Source organism: Nicotiana sylvestris, chromosome 7, assembly GCF_000393655.2.
Source record: "Nicotiana sylvestris chromosome 7, ASM39365v2, whole genome shotgun sequence".
In the NCBI taxonomy this organism is placed as follows: domain Eukaryota; kingdom Viridiplantae; phylum Streptophyta; class Magnoliopsida; order Solanales; family Solanaceae; genus Nicotiana; species Nicotiana sylvestris.
The window spans coordinates 57,982,541-57,998,101 of NC_091063.1; the positions used below are offsets into that span (position 1 = coordinate 57,982,541).

Sequence of the window (15,561 nt, forward strand, 5' to 3'; positions counted from 1 at the left end):
AAATCTAATACAAGGCTAATACACAAAGAAACACAATTTCAATTAACGGTCAAGTAACCCGTCAAAGCTCAAGTAAGTGAAATTCGGTCTCTTACAATTTCTTTATCAAGTTCCAATATAATTTAGGCACTTTAATTAACAAGTAGGGTGCAAACATCACAAATATTTCATGATTTGGGTCCTAAGCTACATGGACATAAGCATAATTTGTAGCTAAGTACGGACTCTTGTCACCTTGTGCGTACTTAACCCTCAAAATTAGAGGCAAATAGTAATTTAAATCATATATGGGGTAATTTCCCTCTTACAAGGTTAGGCAAGAGACTTACCTCGTCTCAAAGCTCACTTTCTGGTCCACAAATTCATTCTAAAGCCTCAACTCAGTGCCGAACAATCCGATATATAAATTAATCAATACATGTTCAAAAGTTCTTAATTTAACTATTAGATTAATTACCAAACCCCTATTGTAAGATTTCTAAAATTCACCCCCGACCCCACGTGCCCGGATTTTGGAAAATTTCGAATATAATTGTTATCCAAAACCTCACGAACTCAAATATATAATTTTCACCCAATTCCATAATCATTTTTGATGGTTAAATCCCATTTTAATCAAAATCTAGTTTTTCAACTAAACCCATAATTTCCACAATTTTACACATTAAAATCTACCCATCATCTATGTATTTAACTTACATTGGATAAAAATTACTTACCTTCAATAGCTAGATGAAAACTTCTCTTTAAGAAGCTCTAAAATCGCCCAAGAAGTGAAAGAAATGAGTCAAAAATGGCCTAAGTCTCGACATCAAATAACCTTACTGCTTCCAGCGATTCCGCTTTTGCGGACCTTAGGCCGCACCTGCGGTGCCGCTTCTGCGGACAACGGTCTGCTTCTTCGAAAAGCACCATGCCCAACACTGGGTGCACCTGCGGTAAAGCACTACACCTGCGGTAAAGTGCCGCACCTGCGAGCCTGATTCTGTGGCTCGCATATCGCACCTGCGACCCTTGCCCACGCTGGCTCCTCCGCACCTGCGATTCGCACGTCGTAGAAGTGAGTCCGCTTCTGCGGAAGAAGCTCGCTTCTACGGACACTTTGATCCCCCTCCTCCTTTTTCTTCCGTTAACTAGGTGCTGCACCTGTGGTGCCGCTCCTATGGCCATTCCTACCGCAAGTGCAAATGCACCAGATGACAGGCACCAACAACCCTTCTCCAAAGAGATATCGAGCTCCGTCGACCCTCCGAATCTTGTATGGAGCCCCGAGGCCTTGACCAAACATACCAACAAGTTCATAAACATAAAAAGGACTCGCTCGCATTCTCGGAACATGGAAAACAATATCAAAACTAAGGATCACAACCCAAAGCCAAATAGAATCAACTTATGAACTTCAAATTCGTCCAACTTACTCCAAATGCGCCGAATCATACTTAAACTACTCAGAATGACACCAAAATTTGTGTGCGAGTCTTAAAATCACATACGGAACTATTCCTGGACTCAGAATCCCAAGCAGACCTCGATAACTCCAAAACCTACTCCAAACCAAATTTAAAGAACTTTAAAATCTCTAATGCGCCAACTTTCAACTTTATGCGCCGAAACGCTCCTGGATCATCCAAAACCCGATCCCAGCATACGCCTAAGTCTAAAATCATCATACGAATTTATTGGGGCTATGAAATCTTGGTTCCAAGGTCGTTTACTAGAAATGCTGACCCAAGTCAAACTTAACCTTTTAAAGTCAATATTAAGGAACTAAGTGTTCCGATTTCAACCCGAACCCTTCCAAACCCGAACTAGCCATCCCTGCGAGTTGTAAAGCAGTAAAAGCACATACGAGAAGTCTTATTTAGGGGTATGGGGTTCTAGAAAGCGAAACGACCGGTCGGGTCATTACATTTTCCACCTTTTAAACAAACGTTCGTCCTCGAAAGGGTCTAGAATTGTACCTGAAGTGTCGAATAAGTGTGGATATCTGCTTTGCATATCCTCCTCCACCTCCTAAGTCGCCTCCTTGACTGGTTGGCCCCTCAACTGAATCTTTTACCATAGAAATCTTCTTGGACCTCAACTGGAAAACCTACTTATCAATAATGGCAACTGGCTCCTCCTCATAACTTAAGCTCTCATCTAGCTGAACCGTGTTATAGTCTGACACATGCGACCTATTGGCATGATACCTCCGGAGCATAGACACGCGGAAGACCGGATGAACTCCTGATAGACTGGGAGGTAAAGCAAGCTTATAATCAACCTCTCCAACTCATCTCAACACCTCAATTGGACCTATAAACCTTGGGATCAACTTGCCCTTCTTCCCAAACCTCATGATTCCCTTTATTCCCAAGACTTTCAAGAGAACCTTCTCGCCTACCATAAATGATAAATCACGCGCCTTCAGATCCATGTAACTCTTTTGTTTGGACTGTGCTGTGCGAAGTTGCTCCTGAATCAACTTTACCGTTTCCAAGGCATCCTTCACCAAATCAGTACCATATAACTTAGCCTCGCCTGACTCAAACCATCCGATGGGCGAACGACACCGCTGACCATATAAAAACTCAAATGGAGCCATCTCGATGCTAGACTGATAATTGTTATTGTAACAAACTCGGCCAAAGGCAAGAATCGATCCCACTACCTTCCAAAGTCAATCACACATGCTCTGAGCATATCCTTAAGGATCTGAACCGTCCGCTCTAACTGCCCATCGGTCTGCGAATGAAAGGCTATGCTAAGCTCTACCCGGGTCCCTAACTCACTCTGTACTGCCCTCTAGAAATGCAAAGTAAACTGAGGGCCTCTATCCGATATGATGGAAATAGGCACACAATGCAACCGAACAATCTCCTGAATATAAATTTGAGCTAATTTCTCCGAAGAATACGTGGTCACAACTGGAATGAAGTGTGCCGACTTGGTCAACCTGTCGAAAATGACCCAAGCTGCATCAAACTTCCGTAAGGTCCACGACAACCCAACTACGAAATCTATAGTAGTGCATTCCTATTTCCACTCAGGTATAACCATCTGCTGGAGTAGGTCACCTGACCTTTGATGCCCATACTTAACTTGCTGGAAATTTAGGCACATTGCTACATACTCAACTATGTCCTTCTTCATCTACCGCCCCCAATAATGCTGCCTCAGGTCGCGATACATCTTCGTAGCACCAGGACGAATAGAATACCAAGAACTGTGTGCCTCCTCTAGAATATTTTCCCCTAATCCATCAACATTAAGGATACATAGATGACCCTGGAGTTGAAGAACACCATCCTCACCGATAGTAACATCCTTAGTACTACCCTGTAGTACTATCTCTTTAAGAACCAATAAGTGCAGATCATCAAACTGACAAGCCTTGATCTGCTCGAATAGTAAAGATTGGGTGACGATGCATGCAAGAACTCGACTGGGCTTTGAAATATCTGACCTCACAAGTCCGATAGCCAAGGATTGAATGTCCAAAGCTAGTGGCCTCTCCTCTGCTGAAACAAATGCCAAACTACCCATACTCTCCGCCTTTCTACTCAAGGCATCCGCAACTACAATCGCCTTGCCCGGATGATAAAGGATGGTAATATAGTAATCCTTTAGTAACTCAAGCCACCTGCGCTGCTTCAAATTGAGATCACTCTGCTTGAACAAATGCTGCAAGCTGTGAATCATGTACAGGGTAATGCCTCCAAATCTTAAGAGAATAAACAATTGCGGCCAACTCCAAATCATGTACAGGGTAATTCTTCTCGTGGGGCTTTAGCTGACGTGAAACATATGCAATAACTCACCTCTCCTATATCAATATACAACCTAAACCAACGCGTGAAACATCACAATACATAGTATACATCCATGAACCGGAAGGCAACGCTAACGCCGGTGCTGAAGGCAATACGATCTTGAGCTTCTGAACGATCACCTCATAATCATCGAACCATTGAAACGGAGTACTATTCTAGGTTAATCTAGTCAAAGGTGTCACAACAAATCAGAAGCCCTCCACAAACCGGCGATAATAACCTGTTAACCCTAAGAAGCTCTTGATCTCGGTCGCCGTAGTAGGATGAGGCCAACTCTAAACTGCCCCGATCTTCTTGGGATCTACCTTAATACCCTCACCTAATACAACATATCCCAAGAATGCCACAAAATCTAATCAGAACCCACACTTAGAGAACTTAGCATATAGCTTCTGTTCCCGCAAGGTCTGAAGCACCTCTCTCAAATGCTGCTCGTGCTCCTCCATGCTATGCGAGTAGATCAAAATGTCATAAATCAAGACAATGACAAACGAATCAATCTTTGGCCTAAACACCCGATTCATCAAATCCATAAATGTCGCTGGCGCGTTAGTCAAACGAAGGACATCACTAGAAACTCATAATGTCCATACTAATTCGGAAAGCCGTATTCGGAACATCCAAATACTGAATCTTCAACTAATGGTACCCCGATCTCAAGTCGATCTTAGAGAACACCCTGGTACCCTGCAACTGGTCAAACAAATCATCAATATGTGACAATGGGTACTTGTTCTTAATGGTAACCTTGTTTAGCTGGTGGTAATTAATGCACATCTGCATAGTCCCATCTTTCTTCTTCACGAATAACACTGGTGCACCCCAAGATGATACACTCGGTCTGACAAACCCATTTGCTAGCAACTCCTTAAGTTGTTCCTTCAACTCTTTTGGAACAATACGTTACGGTAGGATAGATATAGGCTAGGTACATAGAGCCAAATTGACATAGAAATCGATATCATGATCTAGTGGCATTCCTGGAAGATCAGAAGGAAACACATCGGAGAACTCCTAGACCACGGGCAGTGAATCAACCGCTGGAGTCTCTGTAGTAGTATCCCGAACATAAGCTAGGTAAGCCAAACAACCCTTCTCCACCATGTATCGAGCCTTCAAAAAAGAGATAACCCGACTAGATGCACCGACAGACGAACCCTTCCACTCCAACCTAGGCAACTCTAGCATCGCCTAGGTAACAGTCTTGGCATGACAATCAAGGATGGCGCTATATGGAGATAACCAATCCACGCCCAGAATGATCTCAAATTCGGTCATATCGAGCAATAGAAGATCCTCTCTAGTGTCATAACCATAGAAAGTAACAATACAAGACCGATAGATCCGATCTATAACAACAGAATCACCCAACGATGTGGACACATAGAAAGGAGTACCCAAGGACTTACGAGGAACACCCAAGAAATAAGCAAACAGAGAGAAAACATATGAATACCTAGATCAAATAGTATCGAAGCATCCCTACCGCAGACAGAAATAGTACCTGTGATCATGGCATCCGAGGCCACTGCATCTGGTGTGGCCGGAAAAGCATAGAATCTAGCTGGAGTGTGATGTCGCCCAAACTCACGCCGCTAATTGGGATTGGGAGGCGATCGATGCAATTATAAATACCCAACACGAGTCGAGGCCGATTCCACAGAGAGCTTTATATGGGATTAGGTATATACCTAGTCTAATGTATGACGTGCCCAATATTGCACTTCCACATATTCAGTTGTTTCTTTTCTACTTCTTGTTTGTATGCTAATGCTTGTAATTGAAAAGCTAAGAGACAATGTTTTTGATATTGTTTTTTAGGTTATAAAAGATCCAAGGTCGTGACTTCCACCTAGGTGATTACCTAATGGGTTGTAGGCTCTAGGGCAAGTTTGATGGATCGGGGTCGTAATATAGCAATCACACGTAATTACCCATTCAATACCTCTAGGTAGTTAGAGTGATTTTGCCCAATTTAGCTTTCAAGTCCAAATAGGTATTGCACAAAACAAGTGATAAATTCTCAAGTCGGGTCTTACTATCTCTAGATTCAACACTTTAATTGGGGCTACCAATTTCTTGAGTTCACACCAATTCCTTGTTAGCCAAGCGTTCCTAGACTTAGTCTCTCTTTCTAAAGTAAGGACTAAGTCAATTAGGCATGAGTCAATGTTTGCAACCATTAATTCATAAATTCAAGCAAGAACTAGGCTAAATATCACTAATTCAAACCACAAACAAGCCCTAAATCAAACAACCATTAGGTACCCACACTAGGGTTGGCTCTCAACCCTAGCTAGAAATTTAGCTACTCATGAAAAATGCAGAAATTAAAGAAGAATCTAAGATAAAATTCATAATAGATGATTAAGGGGATAAAATCTAATGTTAAAATGTTAAACTATTACAAATTTACACAATACAGTAAAGAAAAACGGCTATCTATTCTCAGGTGCAAAAAACTTAACCTAAAAATGACAAAAGATTTATTTATACCCAGCTAAAATTGTCGGAAAAATTGCCCATGCGGAGGTTGTGCAGCCGCACAATGCTGTATGCGGTCTGCACTTTGAAACTTGGCTTGACAGGTTGGACTTCTATGGCCGTACAATTTTAGGTTGCGGTCTCACTTCTTCAACTTCTGCGGACCGCACATTTCTGAGTGCAGCCACACTCTTGATTCTGCGAATGCACAATAATTGTGCAGACCACAATTCTTGATCTTAGGCTTTGGCATGGGGGACTTCTGGGGACTGCACATTTCTGAGTGCGGCCGCATAATAGTAATGCGGTCCGCACTTTGTAAAGGAAAACTGACAGAGGCTGCCTCATGTTCTGCGAGCGCACTCAATATTGTGCAGTCTGCACTTTGCCTTTTAGCCTTGTTTTGGTCTTTTTACAAAATTACTCCTTCTTGAGTTGATTTTCATTTTTAGCTCATATTCCAATACTCTTGCAAGAAAGCATATTTCATTCGTTTTCGGGAATATCTTTAAGCAATTTTTGAGCTAACACGAAAGTAAAAGAGTTTAAATAAGTAGTCAAAATTCCTACTTATCAACTCCCCCAAACTTAAGCTTTTAATTGTCCTTAAGAAAATAAGGTAATTTCCACCTCCACAAGACAAGAACTATTTCATACGGCCTAAGGTGAATCAAGCACACAACAATTCGGACCAACAATTACCCACAATACGTATGAATTATCAAAAATGCAATGAAATGACTTTTTGAGTACAATAGTTCTAATTTGACAATAGAGCATCAAGAGTTGACTTTATTCATCAAGGAAGCTCGCTCTTTCATGTATGTTATTGTGGATCCCAACCTCCTCCTCCTCTACTCTCCGTTAGCATATCTCACTTTAGAATGTAGCACTTAATTCAAGGATTGTGAAAAGTTCGCTAATCTCTCTCAAAAGAATGTCACAAGTATGACTCTAAGTACCATATGCTTGACCCTCATGTAAATCACCACTAATGAAAGCTCACTCAACTTGAAATCATGTAGGGCTTTTTTAGGATGTAATGAAGGCTTTTGGACCAAGGTAGGGCTTTTTGGAATAGAATGAGTTCATCTTTCCTTAAGCGCTCCATTTTATCTTTTTGGCTCATACTTTATCGACTCTTTGAGTCATTTTCTTTTTACTCGGGGGATCTAAAGAGACGTAATGTCACTCTCTCTTGGTCATGATATTCATTTTCTCCTTCTCTACTTATTCCATGCCTTTCATTATTATTTTTTTCTTTGAATCCCTTCAACTCTTTACGTTATTCACTTTCTTTTTGGCATTTTTCTTTTTGTTCTTTATTTTTTTTTCTTTCCTTCCCTCTTCTTCATTTCTTTCCTCCTCTTTGTACCTTTATATCACTTTCAAACTCCTCGTTTCTCTCCCAAACTTATGCTTTAGCCAATTGTTTCTCCAAAATACTAAGGAAAGATCGGGTGCCAAGAGAGGGTCATTACAAAATAGATAAAGGCTTGTAACGTGGTTATTGAATGAAAAAGGCTTAGGATCAAATGAGTTGATTAGGGATATCACATTGGTAGGCTATAGAAGATTTCAAATTGGATCAAGGAGAGCCTATAATCATTTCTCAAGCCAAGCTGCACTTAGAATTTCACCTAGAAAACATTCGGGGGCAAGTTCTAGACTATTAGCACGGGTACTTGGACTTGCAACTAAATATCTCACCTCTCACGCAGATGGATTGCTAAAGAGAATGGAGTCGAGGGCCCACAACAACCCTAATTAATATTGATAATCACAAATGACTCGACTGAACCACTCAATGACTACTTAAGTCAACACAAGAATCAAAAGGTCACAACTAAAGGTATTTTCTGCCAACAAATTATTTTTAACCATAAAGCCGTAGGTAAATATGTTGGTACCAAGTGAAGCATGCTTGAGACCCTTTTATTCATTATTACTATTTTTACCTATACATAAAAGAAAAAAATGGACTCAATCCATTAAGAAGGTTGTCACGCCATCCATCATTGGGAAGAGCCACCCGATTCACACAAAACCCACATTTGGAAAGAACTGTAGTATTAAAAAAACCAAAGGCTTATTGCTAACTTTAACATAAAAAGAAGTTACTAAATTAAATAAGAAGTTATACTACTTAAGAAAAACAAACTAAAAAAGCTATGAAATAAACTACGAAAAGTAAGACAAATAAATATACAAACTGAGGGGAAATGAATATATACATCAAGTGAAAGAGAGGAATAGATACATAACCAAAGAGAAAATAAAGATAAAAGAAAAAGAGTATTAGAGTTATTACAGGCCAAATGTCAATGTAATAATGAATTATCCAAAATAGACCACCCCTTGAATAAATATAAGCGTTGTCCTCAATGCTTAGCAAAAATAAGAACAAGGAAGGGTAGATAGTGAAGAGAACTCCCTATGTGGTCTCAGTGTGCATGGTATCCTCAGCACCCTCGGTCTCCTCTAACTGTATCTCATCATCACCTGGCTGTGGGACAACAGGGTTGCTGAGCATCTGGAGCATCTCCTCAGCGGTGTGGGCAGTAAGGTCTGGCTCTTCAGACCGACCACCTAGTGCCTATGATGCCTCAGGTACTGATGGTGCTAACTCCATCAGTAAATCAAGTGGTAGATCTCCAGCAGATGTAATCTTAGCAACTTCTTTTCTTAACCTATCCATCAACTTCTTCGAAGCCTGAGACTTCCGCATTTTCTTCACCTGTTTTCCCAACTCCTCAATGACTTCTCCATGTGCCACTAGAGTCTACATAATGGTCTTCTGATTCCAGGATCTATGACAATGTTTCCTCTACTAACGGAGGTACCTGAGGTCCTGTTGGGGTAGACAACTATGCTACAATAGCACTGGATATGTCAGATATCTTTGAAGTAGCTGTCTGCATCCAGTTGTTGAGACTCGCTAATGTTTGGGAGACTTGTAGCGCAATGAGTGAATATGTGGAAGAGGCAGGCACTGGCACTGAAGTAGATGGTCTAGAAGATAGAGGTGGTGGCATGTCATCTTTCCTGGTGGAAGGCTCAACTGCTATGGAAGGCATGGTAACTATGGAAGGCTCAGTAGCTTAATCTCTAACCACTACTATTGGCTCCTCAGACTAGCTAGCGGAGGTAGTTGCCTTACCTTTAAACTTTGGGTTGTCAGCACATTGCAGGTGGTACTATGAGAAGGGCTTCTTGGCCTTTACCTTTGTATCATATGGCCTCGATTCCACCTTTGCATCGTTGAAATACTCTATGAGGGTGTTTGGATAAGGCTAGTATCTTTCACCTTTTTGGAGAGCTAATGTGATGTTGGTTGACATTATGGCACCCACATTAATTGGGTACCCAGCCATAATAGAAACCGCCAGAACTGCTCGAGGAAGAGGGAGATTGTTCTCATTCAAACACAGACTAATACAGCTATCACAAAGGTCTGCCACCCTTTAGCTTCAAAATATAGGGTGGCCAGGAGGATAGGAACCTATATTGTGATCCACGGTGGTGGTGGTCCCCGAGTAGCCAAAATATCAGCTAGCCACGGGGGAGCTGCATCACTCTTAGCAAGCTTTCCAAATACTGGACTGTCTCTACTTCTTCAAATCCCACAAAAATGTTCAAAGAGCAGGAGTCAAATTTGACCTTCAAATTTCTCACCTTTGTTATCTTGGTACCCTTCTTTATATGAGCCACATTGGCATGAAATTCTTTAACCAAGTGCTCCTTTGCATTGGTGACACTTTGGGTGAACCACCTCCACCCATTTCGCTCTCGGAACTATCTAAAGACATTTGGATTGTGATTATCCAAATCTTAATTAAGAACTGTAACTCAAGTGTGAGCGATCTCTGGGGCCACCACTCTCTGAACCTTGTGAAGGCCGTCAAACTCACAAACTGATCCTCTTATATTTTCTTCTTCTTCGACCTCTCAAGGCCGCCCACTTGAGTGTCCCCTCCTCTACCATCATCCGGGACATCATCATCATCATCATCATCTAAATAAATTGGTGCAGGAGGAGTATGTGTAGACGAGGGCTCTGAGCCCTGTTGCCTGCCTCTGAACCCTCAAAAGAACTTGCTAAGGTGGAGGGTCCATCACGGAGTTGGCATCTCCCATGAACTTGCTGTGATTGGGTTTCCGGCTACCCTTCCATAGATTTTCCCTCTGAAGCATCCCTATACACAGCATATGAACTAGACTCAGAGAGTACAGAGGCCTGGCCTCTCCCAGTTGTTGGCTTTTTGGTGATTGGTTTAGATTGCACTCCCAAAGCTTGAGTACCTTTGCCCCGGCCTTGGGAGGATTCACCTCTCCTTTTAGATGTGTTGTCTCTACCTCTTGAACGAACCATTGTCTGCAATACAAGGCATATAAGTCAGTCAGAGTTCAAGTTCACAATGTACATATATGCATAAATGATAGTTGTAGGAAATCAGACTACACAAGAGGCAGTGCGGACCATACAAAAATTGAGTGCGGCCACAGACTGCCATGTGCAGACCACACAATTTAAATCACGGTCGCACATCTTGTATTGCGGGCTGCACAATTTTGGGTGCGGCCGCACAACCCCAGGTTCAGACTGTTGTTCTCTGAGCATTCAACAGTGTGGTCCCATATACTTTTTCGTGGACCGCACAAATTATTGCGGACCACAAAATTTTAAGTGTGTTCTGCACTTTTCATGCACACTTTTGCCTTAAACTTTAAGAGTGCGGACCATACAAAAGTGTGTGCAGCCGCACAATTTGAAATTACGTAGTAGTACTTCAGGGTTCATGCAATTTTTCACAAATTAGCCATGGTTTTAGCAATTAAACATGATTAACGATCTACCTAAGCCCCAATGAACATATATGATATTACCCAACTGATTCTAAGAACACATGACTAATCAATTAACATATTAGGCCTAAAAATAACCCTAACACAAAAGAATAAAAACTAAGAGAAATTGAAAAATTTAAGAATGTAATGAACATACCAGTGATGAAGTATGCAAGGAATGATCTAGATTGACGAAATGAGTATCAAATGTGAAACAATTGGATGTGCATTGTGCTTGCTTAGGCATCAAGAACCAAGAGTGTGTAAAGTTATGAATAATGCACTAAGGTTCTATTTATAGGCTGACCAAGTCGTTCCAGATTTAAGTTGAGTGCGGCCGCACAATTTTGAGTGTGGTCCACACTCTTTACCTTGACCCTTGATAGAACTCTACAAACATACCAGTAATGAAGGAAGCAAGGAATGATCTAGATTGATGAAATGAGTGTGAAATGTGAAACAATTGGATGTGCACTGTGCTTTCTTAGTCCTCAAGAACTCAGAGTGTGTAAAGTTGTGAATAGTGCACTAAGGTTCTATTTATAGGTTGACCAAGTCATTCAAGAATTAAGTTGAGTGCGGCCGCACAATTTTGAGTGCAGTCCGCACTCTTTACCTAGACCCTTGATAGAACTCTATGGTCCGCATAAAAGTGAGTGCGACCGCAAATTGGCTATGAAATTTGACAAGCCAATCTTCAGAGAGCTTGCACTTTTGATCTTCCAGTTGTGCGATCACATACAGAATTGTGAGGCCGCAGATGATTGTGTGGTCCACAGAGTTGCAACACTTAGCCAAATTTTTTCATGCACACCCATTCCTGCATACAATTCAAAACTAGTTAGCATAAAACAAAGTCCATCTAATGAAGAAGAAAAAGAAAAAGACACATGGGTTGCCTCCCAAGAAGCGCCTGATTTAATGTCGCGACACATTGGAGATTACCAATCATTTGAAATGAAGAACCGCCATAATGTGGCCATCATCAACCTTGCCAAGATAGTATTTTACCAGGTTCCCATTGACTCTAAATACCTCATCATTCTTATTTTTCAAATCCAAAGCACCAAAGGGGGTCACATTCACCACTTCAAATGAGCCACTCCATTTAGACTTCAACTTGTCCGGGAACATCTGTAACCGGGAATTGAACAATAGCACGAGATCACCTTCTTTAAACCCCTTGTTATGGATCTACTTTTCATGGAGGTACTTCATATTCTCCTTGTATCGGGACAAGCTTGTGTAGGAATGGTACCGGAATTCATCAAGCTCATTAAATTGTGCCACCCTTAAGTTGGCGGCGCGATTCCACTCAAGGTTCAACTTCTTCAAAGCCACATGGCCTTATGCTCAAGTTCCACCGGAAGATGACACGCCTTCCTAAATACCAACTGGTATGGAGACATTCTGGTCGGTGTTTTGTAGGCCATCGTATAAGCCCATAGAGCATCATCAAGTTTTCTCGACCAATCCGTCCGGTTGGCATTAACATTCTTTGATAAAATACTCTTGATCTCCTGGTTGGAGACTTCAACTTGTCCGCTTGCTTGAGGATTATAGGGGATCGATACTTTGTGAGTGACACCATACCTTTGAGTAACGTATCAAAAGCCTTGTTGTAAAAATGCGAACCTCCGTCACTTATTATGGCCCTTGGAGTACCGAATCTTGTAAACATGTTATTCTTCAAGAATTCCACCACACTCCTCACTTCATTGTTGGGCAAAGCAGCAGCCTCGACCCACTTAGACACATAATCAACCACGACTAGAATGTAGGTGTTCCCATAAGAGCTTAAAAACGGACCCATGAAATTAATACCCCACACATAGGAAATATCTATCTCCAAAATGGTGGTGAGAGGCATTTCGTTCTTCTTTGAGATTCCACCAGCCCTTTGGCATTCATCACAATATTTGACAAGATCACTAGTATCCTTTTAGAGAGTAGGCCTAAAATCCACAACTCAAAACTTTTGCCGCCGTTCTTGCTGCACCATGGTGACCACCATACGGTGAAGAGTGGCAAGCCTCAAGAATTCCCACTTGTTCCTCCTTAGGTATACATCGTCAAATCACACCATCGGTGCAAATGCGGAAGAGGTATGACTCATCCCAATAATAATCAAGGCAATCCCGTTTGAGCTTCTTCCATTAGTTTGAAGATAACTCATTCGGTACAATGCTACTAACAATATAGTTTGCTAAGTCCGCGAACTATGGCATCCCAGTCATTGAAATGGCTAGGAGTTGCTCGCCGGGAAATGAATTATTTATCTCAAGACCGTCATGTGGCCTCCCCTCCTCCTCCAAACGAGACAAGTGGTCTGCCTCTTGGTTTTCACTACCCTTGCGGTCTTGAATCTCTAGATTTAGCTCTTGCAATAGAAGCACCCACCGCATTTACCTTACCTTAGAATCTTTCTTGCTTATCAAATATCGAAGCACCGCATGGTCGGTGTGAACAATAACCTTTGTACCCATCAAGTATGGGCAGAACTTCTCCATAGCAAAAACAATAGCAAGGAGCTCTTTTTCGATCACTGTGTAGTTGACTTGGGCATCATTTATGGTCTTGCTAGCATAGTAGACTGGATGGAAGATTTTGTGGATACGTTGACCAACACCGCTCCAACCGTTACAACACTTGAATCACACATGAGCTCAAAAGGCAAGCTCCAATCTGGTGCGGTAATAATAAGAGTAGTAGTCAACTTGAACTTAAACAACTTGAATGCCTTCATGCAATCTTCGTTGAAATGAAATTTGGCATCCTTCTCTAAAAGCTTACACAAGGGGTTCACCGCTTTGGAAAAATCCTTGATAAATCGGCGATAGAACCCCGTATGACCCAAGAAGCTCCTCACTACCTTCACGAATGTAGGGGAGTGAGTTTGGAGATCACCTCAATTTTGGCCTTGTCGACCTCAATACCATGCTTTGAAATTTTGTGGCCGCGGACTATGCCTTCCTCTACCATGAAGTGACATTTCTCCCAATTCAAAACCAAGTTAGTTTCCCCACATCTTGCCAAAACCTTGTCCAAGTTGTTCCAGCACTCATCAAAAGAATTTCCAACCACAGAAAAATCATCCATGAAGACCTCAAGAATATCCTCCACCATGTCGGTGAAAATAGATATCATATATCGTTGAAAAGTCATCGGTACATTGCATAACCCAAATGGCATCTGCGAGAATGCGAAAGTACCATAGGGACATGTGAACGTGGTCTTTTCTTGATCCTCCGGAGCAATGAGAATTTGATTGTATCCGGAATACCGCTCGAGGAAACAATAGAAAGCACGGTCGACTAACCTATCAAGCATTGATCAAGGAAGGGAAATGGAAAATGATCCTTTCTTGTGACTTTGTTGAGCTTGCGACAGTCCATACACACCCTCCATCTGGTCACCATTCTTGTAGGAATCAACTCGTTCTTGTCATTGGTAACCGCAGTCATGCCCTCTTTCTTTGGGACACATTGCACTGGAGAAGTCCATGAACTAAAGGAAATGGGGTAAACAACCCTGACATCCAACCACTTTATGTTCTCCTTCTTGACCACCTCTTGTATTGCTTCATTTATCCTCCTTTGATGTTTAACGGAGGGTTTGGCACCCTCCTCCAAAATAATCTTGTGCATGCAAAAGGCGGGGCTTATGCCTCAGATATCCGCCAATGTCCATCCAATTTCTCTCTTTCTCCTTTGTAGCACCTCCAATGTGGACTCTACCTGCATGTTAGTCAAATAAGAGGAAAGAATAACTGGTAAAGTAGAAGAAGGGCCAAGGAATTCATACCTGAGATGCGGAGGCAGTGGCTTTAACTCCAAAGTGGGAGGCTCCTCGATTGAGGGCTTTGTTGGGAGGAGTCTTTCGGTTTTCAAGATCCAAGGATAACTTGAAGGGTTCATAAGTGTACAAACGCATTATTTGCAATGCATTCACACATTCCATATAGCCTTCTTTCTCCTCCTCATCATCAAGGTTGAGCAAAATGGCTTCCCAATTATCTTCAACATTCATTGTGGCACTAGCATCATCAATAATCATATCGGTCACCAAATCCATAAACGAACAAACTTCATTGCTATTTGTTTACCTCATAGATTTGCACACATGGAAGACCACCTTTTCATCAACCACCCGGAAAGTGAGCTCACCGGCTTCCACATCAACAAGAGCCTTCCTCGTAGCAAGGAAAGGCTACCCAAAATAATAGGCATCTCATAGTCCACTTCACAATCAAGAATCACAAAGTCCTTTGGGAGGATGAACTTGTCAACACGAACCAACACATCATCAATAATACCCAAAGGTCTCTTCATTATACGATCCACCATTTGTAACCTCATGGATATGGGTCTTGGTTGCCCAATTCCCAAAGTTTTGAACACTGAGTAGGGCATCA

At 41.8% G+C, this 15,561-nt stretch overlaps 1 protein-coding gene across 1 annotated transcript; it reads right to left on the reverse strand.

The window, feature by feature from the left end:
- Positions 1–3,135: 3,135 nt before the first annotated feature.
- Positions 3,136–3,684, reverse strand: LOC138873185 (uncharacterized). The gene has a single exon (XM_070151626.1). The coding sequence runs from the start codon at positions 3,682–3,684 to the stop codon at positions 3,136–3,138; it is 549 nt and encodes a 182-aa protein (XP_070007727.1).
- Positions 3,685–15,561: the final 11,877 nt, after the last annotated feature.